Source organism: Megascapheus bottae, chromosome 28 (genome assembly GCF_031878675.1).
Source record: "Megascapheus bottae isolate mThoBot1 chromosome 28, mThoBot2.hap1, whole genome shotgun sequence".
In the NCBI taxonomy this organism is placed as follows: domain Eukaryota; kingdom Metazoa; phylum Chordata; class Mammalia; order Rodentia; family Geomyidae; genus Megascapheus; species Megascapheus bottae.
The window spans coordinates 8,979,066-8,994,095 of record NC_143536.1 but is presented as its reverse complement, the minus strand read 5'-3'; the positions used below and the strand labels follow the sequence as shown (position 1 = coordinate 8,994,095).

Sequence of the window (15,030 nt, the reverse complement as noted above, 5' to 3'; positions counted from 1 at the left end):
CTGGCGTACTAACTCCCAGTGCACACCGCCGGGGCCCGCCCTCGTGCTCCCCAAGGCAAGGTGCCCCGCTGCCTCGACATGATCACACTGGAAAATGTCACGAGTGTGCATTCCGAGGAGACAAACGGTGTGGTTGAATACAGCTTTTGATTAAATAAAATCCCCAGCATTCATGTAAAACAATAATAACAGCTAATAATAACAGAGCATGTAATAATGAACCATTCATAGACATAAGAGGTAATTGTTCAATTAAGAGCCGAGAGTTCCTGAGACTGTCTTTTCTGATGGGATCCTTTGTTTAGGCCTCGGGTAGCACTAATTATTTCCCAGTAGTGCTTTAAACTTGGGAGGAAAAAAAGCCCTCCTGTCAAAGATGACATACAAGTGCTTTATCATTAAATACACGTATGCGCACATAATAAGAAACCCTTACTGAAATGAAGTTAAGGGCCTATTCACAGGGGGCCGGGGGACTTAGTAACTGGTAGATGACAACCAGGCCCCACAAGCCAGAGATTCTGAGGGTGAATGCCCAGGTTCCAGTCCCACCTCCACCACTTACCACCCTGGTGCCCAGGACAAACCATCCCCTGTCCAGAGTTCAGCTTCTTCCCTCTGGGGTCTGTAGCCACTTCCCACACTTGCTTCCCATTGGTCAACACACGTCACATGGCCAGGCCCAGGTGTGGGAAGTTAAGCATCACAGAGCCTTGCTGCAGCAGGAGGCAGGGGCTGGGCTAGCAGGGTCAAGCCCAGGTGTCAACCATCCAGCCTTGAGCCTCAGGGGAAAGCAAGCTTCCCCATTCTCTGTCCTTGTCCATCGAGGGAAAAGCTAACTCCAACCCCAGCACTGGGGGTGATCACGTAACCCAGCTCTGACCAATCAGAGAGCAGATGGAGTCCCTGCCCACAGGCATTGGCTCAAGGAAAGGACACGTGACCCCGGCCGCAGGTAAGCAGTCTGGAGATGTTTGTCAGGAGGGCTGGGGAAAAGCAGGGAGGTGGAGGGCCCCCCCCCCCCCCCCCCCCCGCCATGCACACACAAGGAAAACAGTCCCAGCAATGTCACTGGAACCCCAGGATGCAGCTGTGCCTGAAGCCAGAAATGCCTGGTCTTTTTCAATACTGAAAAACAGTAATGTACGCACGCGTAAGCAAGGCAAAACACAGAGACAAACGGATACCAATTTCGCTGGCTAAACATCTGGCATACTAGCAATTCAGGAGGCTGAGGTAGGAGGATGGCGAGTCTGAGGACAGTCTAAGTCTAGGCTGTATAACAGGACCCTGCAATAAAATGAACAAACAACAGTAGCAAAGAGAAAACTAGAGACATCTGTGAGTGTTGAGAGGGCATTAAAACCACTGAAGGACAAACAAAATGTGAGCTGATGCCCAGTAATTCACCAAAAAATATTCTGCCCAGCCACCAGTACATGTCTTGCACTTAGAACAAAACTGAGAAAAATCATCTTTAAGATTTTTTGGGGGGAGGGGGTGTTGCTGGGGGTTTGGCCTAGCATGCAGGAAGCCCAAGGTTCGATTCCTCCATACCACATACAAAGAAAAAGCCAGAAATGGTGCTGTGGCTCAAGTGGTAGAGGTCTAGCCTTGAGAAAGCCTGGGCCTGAGTTCAAGCCCTAAGACTGGCAAAAAAAAAAAAAAAAGATTTTGTTTTGGAATCAGTCTTGCTAAAGAGCCTTGAATGTGTGATCTTCCTGCCTCCTGAGTGCTGGAATCACAGGAGTGCACCACCACTTTAAACCATCTTTAAACCTTACTGGATCTTGTAGCGTGTGTGAAGCCCTAGATCCAAATCCTAGCACTGAAGAGAAAAAGCAGGAAAGCAAACTCTTACTGGAACAAACAGAAAAATCTCCAAGACTAGGAAAGCTAATTATTATTTTGAAAGGTCAGTGAATGAAATGCTCAGCTCAAGAAGTTAGAGTCCCTTACAGGAGGGAGGGTTGTGTTGATGTTGTGGGCAGACCTAGCCCATAGACACTTGGAAAAGTGATCTGGGTAGAGGCCTGGAATGAGCTACAGTCGGGACATGTTGAGGCTGGAGAGCAGAGATGGGGAAAGAGCCATGGAGGATGCTCCTGGCAGCTGGGCAATATGGATTCCTCCTTATTCCTTCCTCATTCAACTCAGGCCTGGCTGAGGTCAGTGCCTTCCTCCACAATGCCCTCTACTTTAGGTCAAATGCCACTTCCTGTCTGCTGCAGACTGGTTAATGCATGAGACATATAAAACAATTCTGGGACCGGGAGTTTGGCCTAGTGGTTAAAGTGCTTGCCTAGCATGCATGAAGACCCGGGTTCAATTCCTCGGTACTACATATAGGAAAAAGCCGGAAGTGGTGCTGAGGCTGAAGTGGTAGAGCTCTAGCCTTGAGAAAGTCCAAGGACAGTGCTCAGGTCCTGAGCTCAAGCCCAGGACTGGCAAAAAATCAATCAATCAATCAATTCTGGTCAATAAAAAAAAAGGCTAGGTGAGGATCTGAGGATCACAGTTCAAAGCCAGTGTTGGGAAGGAAAGTCCATGAGGCTCTTATTGCCAATTAATCAGCCAAAAAAAAAAAAAAAAAAAAAAAAAGCCAGAAATGGAGGTGTGGCTCAAGTGGTAGAGTGCTAGCCTTGAGTATAAAAGCTTAGGGACAGCGCCTAGTCCTTGAGTTTGTGCCTAAGTACCTGCTCCAAACACACATACACAAAGAAAAGAAGAAAAGGAAGCAAGCCAAAGGCCATCAGAGGAAAGGTTTCTCCACCATGAGACACAGAAGCCATCCCTTCCCCCTTTCTTTGGATGTGATGCTTGGACCTGGGGCGCCATCTTGTGACCTTGAGGGAAGCCACCGTGAGGAAAAGGCCAGTACTAGACAGGTATTGCTTCACAGGGACAGATAGGTGAAAACCAACAATAAAGACGCTGTGCTTAAAGAATCAGAGTTTCTGAATTAACCAGCCTAACACCGTCCCTAACTCAGGCTGTCCTGCCATCTAAAATGATGGATATTCCTTTTTCCGCATTTGTCCTTAGCCAAAATGCCAAGAAGCCATAACACAGTCCTTTTTCTTTAGTCACTGTAAGTTTTCTGTGGCTGGCCGCTCAGATCCCTAACTGCATATACACATTACAGCCACAAAAACAAGGGAAAGGGGAAAGGAGGGGAGGGGTGGGAGAAACAGCCACAGTTCTCTCCGCTTTGAAAAAGCCCAGGGAACATTTGATCTTCACAAAATTTAGCCGTTCCTTAGGCAGAGCGCTTGCCTCATGCAGAGCTTTCTAGAACCTTCCCTGTTCCCTTTCTTCTTTCACGATCCCCATCCCAATGACACCCAAGGCAAAGGCCTACCCTGGTCTCCAGCTCCTTCCAGGAAAGGTCCAGGCAGCCATCTTGCCTTCTGAGTGAGCCCAGGGTCACCAGAGTCGCTCGTGGGCCCTTTGCTGAGAACTGGATGAGGACCCACTCTGGGCTCAAGTGGGAAGTGGAGGCATGGTACCCCCCAAAAGCCAGGCAATCTGAACTACAGGGAAGCCCTCCCCTTACCCCGCCATCATCCCCACCTCCTCTACCATCAGTGATGAACATTTATTGAGCACCGACAATGCCAGACATTCTAGAGGATGCAGAGGGCAAAGGCCACCCCAGGGCCGGGCTGCAGCCATGTCCCCACGCTGCCCAACGCAGCCGTGCAGCTGGGGTACAGGCCGGGGGTGGGGCTCGGCTGGTTGTGCACCCAAGACGAGGGGCTGAGGCCCTAGGGGTTCCAGCCAGGGGTGTAAGTCCAGCAGCACAGCTTTCCTGAGAGCAATAAATAACGGAGACGCGGAGCAAGGCAGGCTGGGGGCTCCGTGCGGGCTTATGTGACTCCATGGGAGTGAGACAGCTAGCCGGGACCCCTTCTTTGGGGGGAGGCAAAGCTGGGGACCAGAGGGTCCTGGGGCCACCCCAGCATCTCCATCAGCCCTCACCTCTGGGGGGGGGGTCACAGGAAGGTTCAGGGGCCACCCAGGAGGGGCCACAGAAATGCAGGGAGACCAAAATGGGCAGATACTCGGATCGGACCCGGCTGCCACACCCTCTACAGCGGGGCGTCCTCAGTCCTCCACTTTGGGGGGTAACTCTGCTGGTGGCCATCACAGCTGGGGTTCCCCATGCTGTCCAGAGGTACCACGACCTCATCCGGGCTTGCATTCTTGTTCAGCTCCACCACGCGCGGCACCACCGAGGACCAGCGATCTGGACATGAGCGTGGAGACGTTAGGGCAGGAGGGGCCTGCACACATGGGGCACCCCTGTCTACAATCAGCAAGCGGGGTGTCGCTATGTCTACTTTACAGAGCCAGATCAGAGAGGTCAGCAGTCCTCCCAGATGCGCACAGCAGGGCAGGGAGGAAGCAGGACTAAGCCTAGATCAGAACGCCCCTGGAGGCCATGTCCACGCCTCCGTGTCTCTTCCACTCAAGGTGGTGTGGAAAAGCTGGGCGCTGTAATCCCTAGCTACTCGGGAGGCTGAGATCTGAGGATTGCCCAAGCAGGAAGTCTGTTAACACTCTCATCTCTAATCAGCCAGCAAATAACAAGGAAAGCAGAGAATGGTTCAAGCAGTAGAGGATCAGCCTTGTGTGAAAAGGCCAAGCGAGAGGATGAGGCCCTGAGTTCAAGTCCCGGGACCAGCATAAAACAAAAGGCTTAGTGGGGGAAACAAAGTGGAAGGACTTCTCCATCGTGAAGGGTCCTGTGCCCCCTTGTGCCAGCTCCCACAGCAGGCAGAACCAGGGCAGAGCCATGGTAAGCCACCACGCCAAGCTGGGGTCCAAATCTATAAGCTCAGCCACTTGGGAAGCTGAGGTCTGAGAATCAAGGTTGGAAGCCAGATCAGGGCCTCCCCCAATTCACCAGCCCCAACGCTGGAAGCGGAGGTGTGGCTCACCGGGTGGAACCCAGCCAGGAGCAGAGAGCCCAGCCAAGGAGCCCACCCTTACCAGCACAAGCATAGCCTTCGGCCGGCCCATCCTTCCTCTTCTTCAGAGGGTGACCCAGAGCTCCAGGATAGGACAGGGCAGCCTGGGGGACCCCCGACCCCTCGGGTACCACTCACCCCTCCGCAAGCGCCCCACAGTGTGTGAGAGGCCGTAGTACTGGTAGGTCTCACTCTTGCCCGGGTCCTCATTGATGATGCCCAGGTTCTGGTTCCAGTGTGACCAGTTCACCTCATCCACCCTGGGGGAGCGGAGCAGAGGGGGGGTTCAGGTGAATCCCACCCCCGGGGATGGGCTACAGGGAGCTGCTGGAAACCTAAGGCGGGCTCTCCCTGGCTGTATAATGTCCCCGACTCCTTCCTCTTCCTCTCTCTTCCGGGCTCCCCTCCAGGCTTTGGGGAGCACATGGGCCCCAAGCATCAGTGCTCCAGGCTGAAGGAGGTAAAGCACCGCGGTAGCGCGTCGGGCCCCGCAGGCCCCAGTGGCTCCGGAAGTTGCAAAGGGTTGAAGAGTGCAATGGAAGTGGGGGCATAGCAGCACCCGGGCAGCTTGGTTCTGCTCACGCCCCGGCCTCACCTGAAGCACCACCTGCGATCCGGGGTGCCGTCCGAGCTCTTGCCCACGGTCACCATCTCCCCGGAGCGGAAGGCCTTCCGCAGGAACACGGGGAAGGAGCGCTCGATGTCCAGGATGGTGGTGGCCCACTGCGGGGAGCAGGGCGAGGGCGGTGAGCCCGGCGAGTGCCCACTGCCCCAACGGCAGACGGAAAACCGGGCCTCGCACACTCACCCCACCGCCCAGGTGGCAACCAGGGAAGCAACTAGGTGATGGGACTCAGGTGCCAGAGGCTCAGGAGCGTAAGGGAGGGCGGGGCCTGGGAACGCCAGGGAGGGCGGGGCCTGAGAACGCCAGGGAGGGCGGGGCCTGAGAACACCAGGGAGGGCGGGGCCTGGGAACGCCAGGGAGGGCGGGGCCTGGGAACGCCAGGGAGGGCGGGGCCTGGGAACGCCAGGGAGGGCGGGGCCTGGGAACGCCAGGGAGGGCGGGGCCTGGGAACGCCAGGGAGGGCGGGGCCTGAGAACACCAGGGCGGGCGGGACCTGCCAACACCAGGGAGGGCGGGGCGTGAAAACACCAGGGAGGGCGGGGCCTGAAAACACCAGGGAGGGCGGGACCTGAGAACACCAGGGAGGGCGGGGGACCTGCCAACACCAGGGAGGGCGGGGCCTGGGAACACCAGGGAGGGCGGGGGACCTGCCAACACCAGGGAGGGCGGGACCTGAAAACACCAGGGAGGGCGGGGCCTGAAAACACCAGGGAGGGCGGGGCCTGAAAACACCAGGGAGGGCGGGGCCTGAGAACACCAGGGAGGGCGGGGGACCTGCCAACACCAGGGAGGGCGGGACCTGGGAACACCAGGGAGGGCGGGGCCTGAGAACACCAGGGAGGGCGGGACCTGTGAACACCAGGGAGGGCGGGACCTGCCAACACCAGGGAGGGCGGGACCTGCCAACACCAGGGAGGGCGGGGCCTGAGAACACCAGGGAAGGCGGGGGACCTGCCAACACCAGGGAGGGCGGCCTGAGAACACCAGGGAGGGCGGGACCTGCCAACACCAGGGAGGGCGGGGCTTGGGAACACCAGGGAGGGCGGGGCCTGGGAACACCAGGGAGGGCGGGGCCTGAGAACACCAGGGAGGGCAGGACCTGCCAACACCAGGGAGGGCGGGGCCTGAAAACACCAGGGAGGGCGGGACCTGAGAACACCAGGGAGGGCGAGGCCTGGGAACACCAGGGAGGGCGGGGCCTGGGAACGCCAGGGAGGGCGGGGCCTGGGAAAACCAAGCAGGAGATGCCCTGCATAGGCGGGAAGATGGGTCCGCTGACACTCCAGCTTTCCCTAGAAAGCCCCAAATCTGGATTTCGTAAAATCTGTAATCTTAGCCAAGTGTGGTGGCTCACGCCTGTAATCCTAGCTACTCGGAAGGCCGAGATCTGAGGATCACAGTTCAAAGCCAGCCTGGGCACGAAAGTCCAAGAGATTCTTATCCCCAATTAACCAACAAAAAACCACAAGTGGCACTGTGGCTCCAGGGGTAGGGCAGTAGCCTTAAGCTGAAGAGCTCAGGGACAATGCCCAGGCCCCGAGTTCAAGCCTCACGACTGACCAAAAAAAAAAATCATTAATCTTGACCAGGCACTGGTGACTCTCTATAATCCTAGCTACTCAGAAGGGTACTCAGAAACCTAAAGATCACAGTTCAAAACCAGCCCAGACAGAAAATTCTCCATGGGAGGCTTATCTTCAATTAAGTGCTCAAAAACCAGAAGTAGAACTGTAGTTCAAAGTGGTAGAGCACTAACCTTGAGCAAGGAAAAACACCCAGGCCCCTGAGTTCAAGCCCCACCATCCACAAAACAAAACAAAATCCTGAATCTTTTCTTTTGGCCAATCCTAGGGCTTGAACTAGGGGCTGGGACACTATCCCTGAGCTTCTTTTTGCTCAAGACTAGCATTCTGCCGCTTAAGCCACAGTGCCACTTCCAACAGTGATGCTCAGATCTCAGCCTTCTGAGTAGCTGGGATTACAAGTGTAATCCACCAGCACCCGGCATCTCAGGCTGGAAGAGGGTGGTGAGTGCAGCCTGCGAGGACAAAGGTCATGCAGTTGTGGTGGGCAGGTATATCTGGGTTCTGGAAGCTGAACCAAACATCTGGGACCACAGCTGGTAGACAAGCAAGAGATCCCTCTTTCTTCCCAAATCCACCCGGCATCTCCAGGACGTAGACAGCAGCTTTGGCCGCCTTGTCTTCGGGATGGGGACGTGGAGGCAGAGGGATAGGCCCAGGGAGATGCAAAGGCGGGGCTCCGGGCTCACCTGCAGCTTCCAGATGTGCTTGCTCTCCTTGGACACCTGGCCCACCGTCTCCCCCATGAGGGCGATGAGCATGTTGAGCAGAAGCACGAAGGTGAGGATGATGTAGGTGACGAGCAGGATGATGAAGACCACGGGGTACTTGGTGCTGCTCAGCATCTCCAGGTCGCCCATGCCGATGGTCAGCTTGAAGAGGTCCAGGAGGAAGGCGCTGAAGGTCTCGCTGTCGCGGCACGAGGGGTATGTGGGCACTGTGCAGTTGATCTGGTCCTCGCTGCACACCTTCATGTTGGCACACGGGTTCAGGAGGGAGACCAGGGCTGCGGGAGGGACCGGGGCAGCCTGTGCTGAGTGTTGGGATGCCAGCTGAGATGCCAGGCAACAATTAGGTGACATCCCCACCAGACATGGGATGTGGACAGAAGATGGCTACCACTCAGGGACCAGCCCCGTGGCTTCATGGGTCTCCATGGTCTCTTCCCCATGGCCTAAGCCACTGGATTCCCAGCATGCCCCAGTATGACATCATGTGGGTGCCAGGCCTTTACCCATGACCCTTCAGTGCTTTCTACGCCTCTCCTGCTGGAACCGGAATTTACTTCCGCCCCTCAGCCAGAGCTGGTCTTGGGCTTGGCTTTGGCCAATACAGTGGGACAGCTGAGATTCTGTACGGGGTACTGGGTTTGAGTACTTCTGCCCATCTTTTTTCCCCCCAGTCCTGGGGCTTGAACTCAGGGCCTGAGCACTGTCCTTGGGCTTTTTCAAGGCTAGAGCTCTACCACTTGAGCCACAGCACCACTTCCAGCTTTTTTTTTTCTATGTATGTGGTACTGAGGAATCGAACCCAGGTCTTCATGCATGCTAGGCAAGCACTCTACCTCTAGGCCACACTCGCAGCCCTCTGCCCATCTTTTAGGAATCCTGACACCCACACAAGAACAAGCTTACCAGCTGGATGAGGGTCAAAATGGGAGACAGCCCAGTTTCCCTAGTGAGGCTAAGCTAGACAGAGCAACAGATCAAAGGTGGAGCTGCTCAAGATACGCTATACCTGGCCTAGATCAGCGTGGCCACCCAGACTCATCCATCTCACTGTCATTCAGGAGCAATAATAAATGGTGGTCTGAAGCCACTCACTTCCTGGTGGCTTCCTTTACACTAATGGTTAATATGGTAGATGTTCCATTTACTAGCTTTGGAACTTGAACCTCTTTATGCCTCAGTTTCCTTAGTGTACATGTGTATGTGAGGGGATATATACTGTGACTTGAATTCATAGCCTAAGTGCTATCCCCTACCTCTGTTACTCAAGACTAGTGCTCTACCACTTGAGCCACAGCTTCACATGTAGATTTTTGCTGGTTATTTGGAAGTACGAGTCTCCTGGGCTTTCCTGCCTGGGCTGGCTTTGAACCATGATCCTCGGATCTCAACCTCCTGCGTAACTATAGGTGTGAGCCACCGACACCCAGCCTCGGGGTCTTTTATATAAAACGGGCAACAGATTTGGGAGAACTGACTCAGACAAGGACGGAAACACGCGAGGCGTGGCACACACATCTCAGCCAGGGCCACCACTGCATTCAGCCTGCTCCTGCTCCGGGCCTGTGCCTCTCCCACTGGCCCACCTAGCGCCAGGACTCACCTGAGGCATAGCCAATCATGAAGAGCAAGTAGACGAGCAGGAAGCGGAACAGGTCCTTGAAGAGAATCTAAAACCCCCGGTGGGGTTGTGGAGGCAAAGAGGAGGCACATGGTTGCTTGTTTTCCCCACTTCTCTACCTCAAACCTTGTTCCCACCCCCACCCGTCCCTCCCCGTGCTCAGACCATGCCAGCTGCCCACATCACCAGGCCTGCAGGCACGTAAGCTCCCTGCACGCTGACCGTGTCTGCAGGGCCCTGCCCTGTACCTTCTGGATCATGATGCTATAGGTCCCCGTTAGCTTCAGACCACGGGTGAAGTAAAGGGCATTCATCCAGCCCAGGACCAATGCAAAGACCATCACAGCCAGGTAGGCCTCAATCCCTGCCAGGTAGAGAGCAGCGGAGACAATCACCAGCACAGAGTAGATGAAGCTGCAAGGCAGCAGAGGCCACCAGAGGGAGAGAGGAAAGAGAAGGGACAATGAGGCTCTGAAAGGGGAGAGATGTCCCCAGGGCCTCCAGAATACAAGGTCATCCCAATTATCTTCTAGGTCTCCCAGAACAGAGGTGAAGTACATGAGCTGAGCTCCTCAGCATTCCCTTAAAATGCTCAAATATTGAGTAATTAAAGTGTGTGTGTTGGCCCGAAGTGATACTCTGGAATTGCTGCAGAAAGATTTGATGATGTTCAGTGCAGATTTTATTATTCAGTGAATTTCATCACTCTCTACTGCTACAAGGAATGGAAAAAATGTAGCACACATGTCATCACTCCCACATCCTGTGCCCTAGGCAGACATCATTAATCAACCACAGTCAGCCTCAAACATACAACACAAGCAGCCTCAACATTCTCAACCCAGGCGCTCCAGGCAGACATTAACAATCAATCTCCAGGTGTTTATGGTAACTCCCCAGAAACCCAAGAATTGGCTCAGCCAGGAAACCTTATGTATTGCCTGACCCTGGCCTTCCCCAGACTTTGGATAAGGATTTCCCAGCTGGATGAATTCACTCCTCACAAAGTCACCTCTCAACCACATTGTGAACGACCACTGTCACCCAGAAGCTGCTGTCCCAGGACCTCTACTCACTAAAGCAGCTGGAAGGAGCCATCGATGAAGAGAGAATTGACACCGGGGCATTTCTTCATGAACAAGTCTTTGATCTGGAAGAGGGGAGGAGGCCTGTGGCAGGAGTGGCACCAGGGAGAGGGGAGAAGTGGGCGGTGGAGGGCAGAGGGAAGGGAAGAGGCAGGGGTAGAAGGGAGGGAGGCAGAGTGCAGAGCAGAGAAGAGAGCGTGAGACATCTGTTGCTGGGAACGGAGAACAGAGCAGAGAGAACTCGGCGCTGGAGGGAAGATGTGCGTGGGGTGGTGATGCAGGAGGAGGCGAGGCCTGGGTCAAGACTCACATTGGTGAAGAAAAACAGGATGCCCGTGAAGAGTGTGAGGACCTCGCCAGCCAGCCGCAGGTAGTCGGCCGTGGTGTGGTAAGGGTAGGGAGGCTGGGGAGCAGGCAAGCCCAGTCTTCACCTGCTCCTCCAGCCGCTCCGCCCACATCCAGGTGTTGCCCAATGGCCTGAACATCTGGATCCTCTGCAGCCTCCTTCCTCATCTCCCTCCTGGGCCTCCTCCTAGCTCAGGGTCGCCCTGGATAGGGGGTCCCCACCTGTCCCCACACCTTCTCTGGACCCTGGGGCAGCCCTGGCCCAGCCTCGTGCCCCTCCAGCTCCCCGCTGGCTCCAGCGCACTCACCGTGCCCTCTAGCGGCTGATAGTAGGCAGTGAGCGTAAAGATGATCATGGCGCACAGGTAGGAGACCACATTGATGTAGAAGGAGACGGCCCCGAACTTGCGCCACTTGTCCCGCAGCAGTTCATTGATGGGTTCCACGGCCAGCATCTCATGGCGGTTCTGTGAGGAGGGGGTGAGGACATCTTCTACATGTCTTCCTGCCCTCTGTTCCCTGGGCTCTTCCTTCCCAACCCGGACACACCTGAGATATTCAGAATCAGCCCCAAACTTCTGGGCTCAGTATGCATGGTTCCACCCAGATCTGCCTCAGTTTACCCTTCCACGCTACACCAGCACTGTAGAACCACAGCCAAAAAAGCCCTCCAAGAACATCCATGTTCCAAAATGCTCCTCAGATTCCAACCTGTAAGTTGTACTGGGCTGCTGGCAGTAAAATCACCTGTGCAACTTCCTAAAATTATAAATTCCTGGTCTCAAAAATGATGAGTGATTGCCTGCTCACAATTCTCCAATTCTGGGCCCAGAGCAGACATCAATAATTGAGCTCTGCACAGTAGCGCTGTGTATGGTTCCCTGGGTAGACCAAAATAACCAATCAGCTTGCACTGAGGGAGGCTAAACCTGCAAGCCCTGGTCTAAATCAAGTTGGAGGAGGGAAGTGAGATTCTACACGGGAAGCCAGGCTCACAGACAGAGCCAGGAAGCTGGAGGGGTGGGGCTGGAAGGGAGGCCCCTGGCACCGGCTCCTCTCCTCTGCACTCTCTGTTCCATCCTATCAGATGACTTGCTGGGCTCATGTGGCTATTGTGATCTATTCCTCATCGTCAGAGGCAGGAACCTCAGCAGAGTGTGGCCCACTTAGGACAAATATTTAATGATCCAATACGATATTCCTAAAATACTACATGAAAAAAGAAGGGCTTTCCAGAACATCCCCTAATGACCACAAACAGTAATAGCTGACACCTAGTGTTGTTTTAAAACAATTCATTTGGTCCTGACAAGTCTGGAGGATGACCCCTCTCCGCAGGTCACCCGGAGGCTGACAGACTCCCTGAGCGGAGTCACGCAGTTTGACTGAGCCAGGATCCCAACTCATCTCTCCCTGCCCATCTTCCCAACCAGCCTTGCTCTGAGTGTTGCACACAGCCCTGGGTGCTTCGCTGGCACCTTCTGTTGCACCCACAGAGCCTCACTTTGGGGAGGTGAGGTCACAGAAGCCACATCCCTGCTCCCTGCTGCCCCCTCCCTCCACCCTGGTGCCTACCTCGATCTTGCTGTTGTACACCAGAATCTCCAGCACAGAGGCCTCCTCCCCGCACGTGTCCAGGGAGGAGAGGTCGTACAGGGAGGAGTACACGGGCCCATACGCCCAGTCCTTGAACTTGCGAGACAGATGCCGCGTGTCCTCGTCTGTCACCTCCCGCCGTATGATGTGTTGGAAGATCTGCCAAGGGACGGCCACTCTTCAGCCCCTCACGGGGGGGGGGGGCCAGGGCAGGTGGCCAGAATGAGGGAGGGGAAGCCATGGTGCTCTTTGCTGGATCAAAGTGGCAATGACTCTGTCTTAAACAGAATGGTCATGACCACAGGATCCTAGCATCACTGTACTATCCCAGGCTTGCACACAGGGAAACTGAGGCCCAGAGATGGTGGGATGTGCCCAGGGTGGTGCAGAATAGGCCAACCTCAGAATTGAAATACAGGCTTCATGCATTGTCTAAAGACCCTGGTATAAATGTGATTTTTAAGTGGTGGTTGTTTCTTTTTCTTTTCTTTTTTTTTTTAAGTGGTACAAGTGTTTGAACTTGCTGGAAAGGTGCTCTACCCCTTTATCCAGGTTGCTGTATATCGTGTGTGTATGTTAGTTCTGGGGTTTGAACTCACTTGGAATAGAGCTTTTGTGCGTAAGGCTGATACTCTTCCACTTGAGCCACCGCTTTATTCCTGGCTTTTTGATGGTTACCTGGGGATTCAAGTCTCGTGCACTTGCCTTCTGAGGCTGGTTTCGAACCACAGCCTTCAGATCTCAACCTCCTGAGTGGCTAGGCTTACAAATGTGAGCCACCAGCGCCTGGTGGATGACTATTTTTTAATAGTCATGTCCCTATCACTCACTGAGCACTTCCTCCTCCCGTGCCCTGCCCTTTAGAGATTTATGATGATCACCTCCACACACGGTCACAGCAACATCATACCAGCATCATGCCGGCTCAGAGCAGGGAGGGGAGAGGCAGAGCCAGGCCTGGTCCCGGGGTGTGTGTCTGTCTGGCTGGCTGGCGGGCAGGCTGTGTGTCTGCGCGCGCATGCGCAGCGCGGCTGCGGCGGGCGGGCTGGGGCAGACACTCACCCCGATCTTGCCGGTCTTGGCGGCCATCATGAGAGGCGACAGGCCGTCGTTGTTGAGGACGGCCTCCAGGTTGCTGTCGGGGAAGAGGCGGGCGCACTTGAGCAGCAGCAGGTCGTACATCTTGGTGACGAACTTGGTGTTCTCGCGCGTGTTGTCGGCGATGGCCACGAGCGCGTGCAGCACGGTGTTGCCGCGGGAGTCCTGCCGCCGCATGTCGGCCTTCTTGTGCGGGTTCTCCGTCAGGTAGTTGACGATGTGCGGCTGGTTGGTGCAGGCGGCCAGCGACAGGGGCAGCTCTCCTGGGGTGGGGCGGAGGGCGGGGCGGTCAGTGGGGGGGGGGCTCTGCCTGCCACCCTGCTGAGTGTCTCGAGGAGGGGAGCGGGGACGGCCGCACTGCCGCGAGTCCCTGCCAGCGAGTCCCTGCCGTGGGGCTTCCAGGAGCTCAGACCGTCCTGAGTGGTTCTTGGGGGGCGAGGTCTGTCGGGGGCGTGGTCTGTCGGGGGCGTGGTCGCTGTGGTGTGGTGGGCGTGGTCTGGGCGGGTGTGATTGGCGGGGGCGTGGTCACCGGTGGGCGTGGTTTCTTGGGGATTGGAGCTGGCTTCCTGGGGTGGGACCTGTGGGAGTTGCTTATTTGGGGTATGGGCGTGGCGGGTGTGACTTCCTGGGGCGTGGTCTCTGTGGGTGTGGCCTATTTGGGGACTGGCCCATTTGGACTTAGCTTCTTGGGGCGCGGCCGTGGGTGTTGGGGGCCCTGTGGGCCTGTACACACATATGATGATGTAATGGCTTGTGGGAATTGGGTGTAATAAGCAGGGGTGACATTTGGGCTATTTCATTGGTCCCCGTTTTGCTGTAAAGCAGGGATGGGGCTTGGTGCCAGCATAAGTGAGGGTAAAGCACGTGCACAGCAATGTGAGTCCACATGCAGCCCTGAGGGGTCTCCCAGTCCTCGCTGGGGAAGGGGAGTCTCAGGGAAGTGACCTTTCAGAGCTAGGAAGTAGCAGGGGTAAGGATGCTGAATCCAGAGCCTGACTGGACCGTTCTCTTCAGAGCTTCTTTCCCTGTCTGAAGCTCTGCTCCACTAACACGTACTCACCCTGGTTCTGGGGCATTCAGGGAGTGGCCAGAGTCACCTTATCCTGTGTCTCCCACCCCTAAGTTGCCCCTGGGATGCCCAGCAGGCCGCTCCTCACCGAAGTAGAAGTAGCCGCCCTCGTCCTTGGGCTGGAAGAAGCGCCCTCGGGCCTGCGCATGCACGTCTGCTCCCTGAGCCACCAGCAGCTCCACGTAGTGCTTGCACCTGCGCTCGATGGCAATGTGCAGCGCCGTCTGGCCTGGGGGTGGGGAGAACGACAGACGTCCAGGGCCATGGCAGGGCAGGAACCCAACCAGGCCCGCTTCAGGGCACAGAG

At 55.8% G+C, this 15,030-nt stretch overlaps 1 protein-coding gene across 1 annotated transcript in view; it reads right to left on the bottom strand.

Annotated features, from left to right (window-relative positions):
• Positions 1 to 3,600: 3,600 nt before the first annotated feature.
• The window catches only part of Trpv4 (transient receptor potential cation channel subfamily V member 4), a 28,531-nt gene continuing 17,101 nt past the window's right edge, over positions 3,601 to 15,030 (bottom strand). The window contains exons 5-16 of the mRNA XM_090320299.1: positions 14,812 to 14,952; positions 13,619 to 13,917; positions 12,536 to 12,715; positions 11,269 to 11,427; positions 10,926 to 11,018; positions 10,607 to 10,680; positions 9,779 to 9,944; positions 9,513 to 9,579; positions 7,871 to 8,187; positions 5,569 to 5,696; positions 5,112 to 5,233; positions 3,601 to 4,249 (exon numbers count right to left, since the gene is read on the bottom strand). Of these exons, the coding sequence (XP_090176425.1) occupies positions 4,092 to 4,249; positions 5,112 to 5,233; positions 5,569 to 5,696; positions 7,871 to 8,187; positions 9,513 to 9,579; positions 9,779 to 9,944; positions 10,607 to 10,680; positions 10,926 to 11,018; positions 11,269 to 11,427; positions 12,536 to 12,715; positions 13,619 to 13,917; positions 14,812 to 14,952 (1,904 nt within the window). The 3' untranslated portion in view covers positions 3,601 to 4,091. The remainder of the gene's footprint in view (positions 4,250 to 5,111; positions 5,234 to 5,568; positions 5,697 to 7,870; positions 8,188 to 9,512; positions 9,580 to 9,778; positions 9,945 to 10,606; positions 10,681 to 10,925; positions 11,019 to 11,268; positions 11,428 to 12,535; positions 12,716 to 13,618; positions 13,918 to 14,811; positions 14,953 to 15,030) is intronic.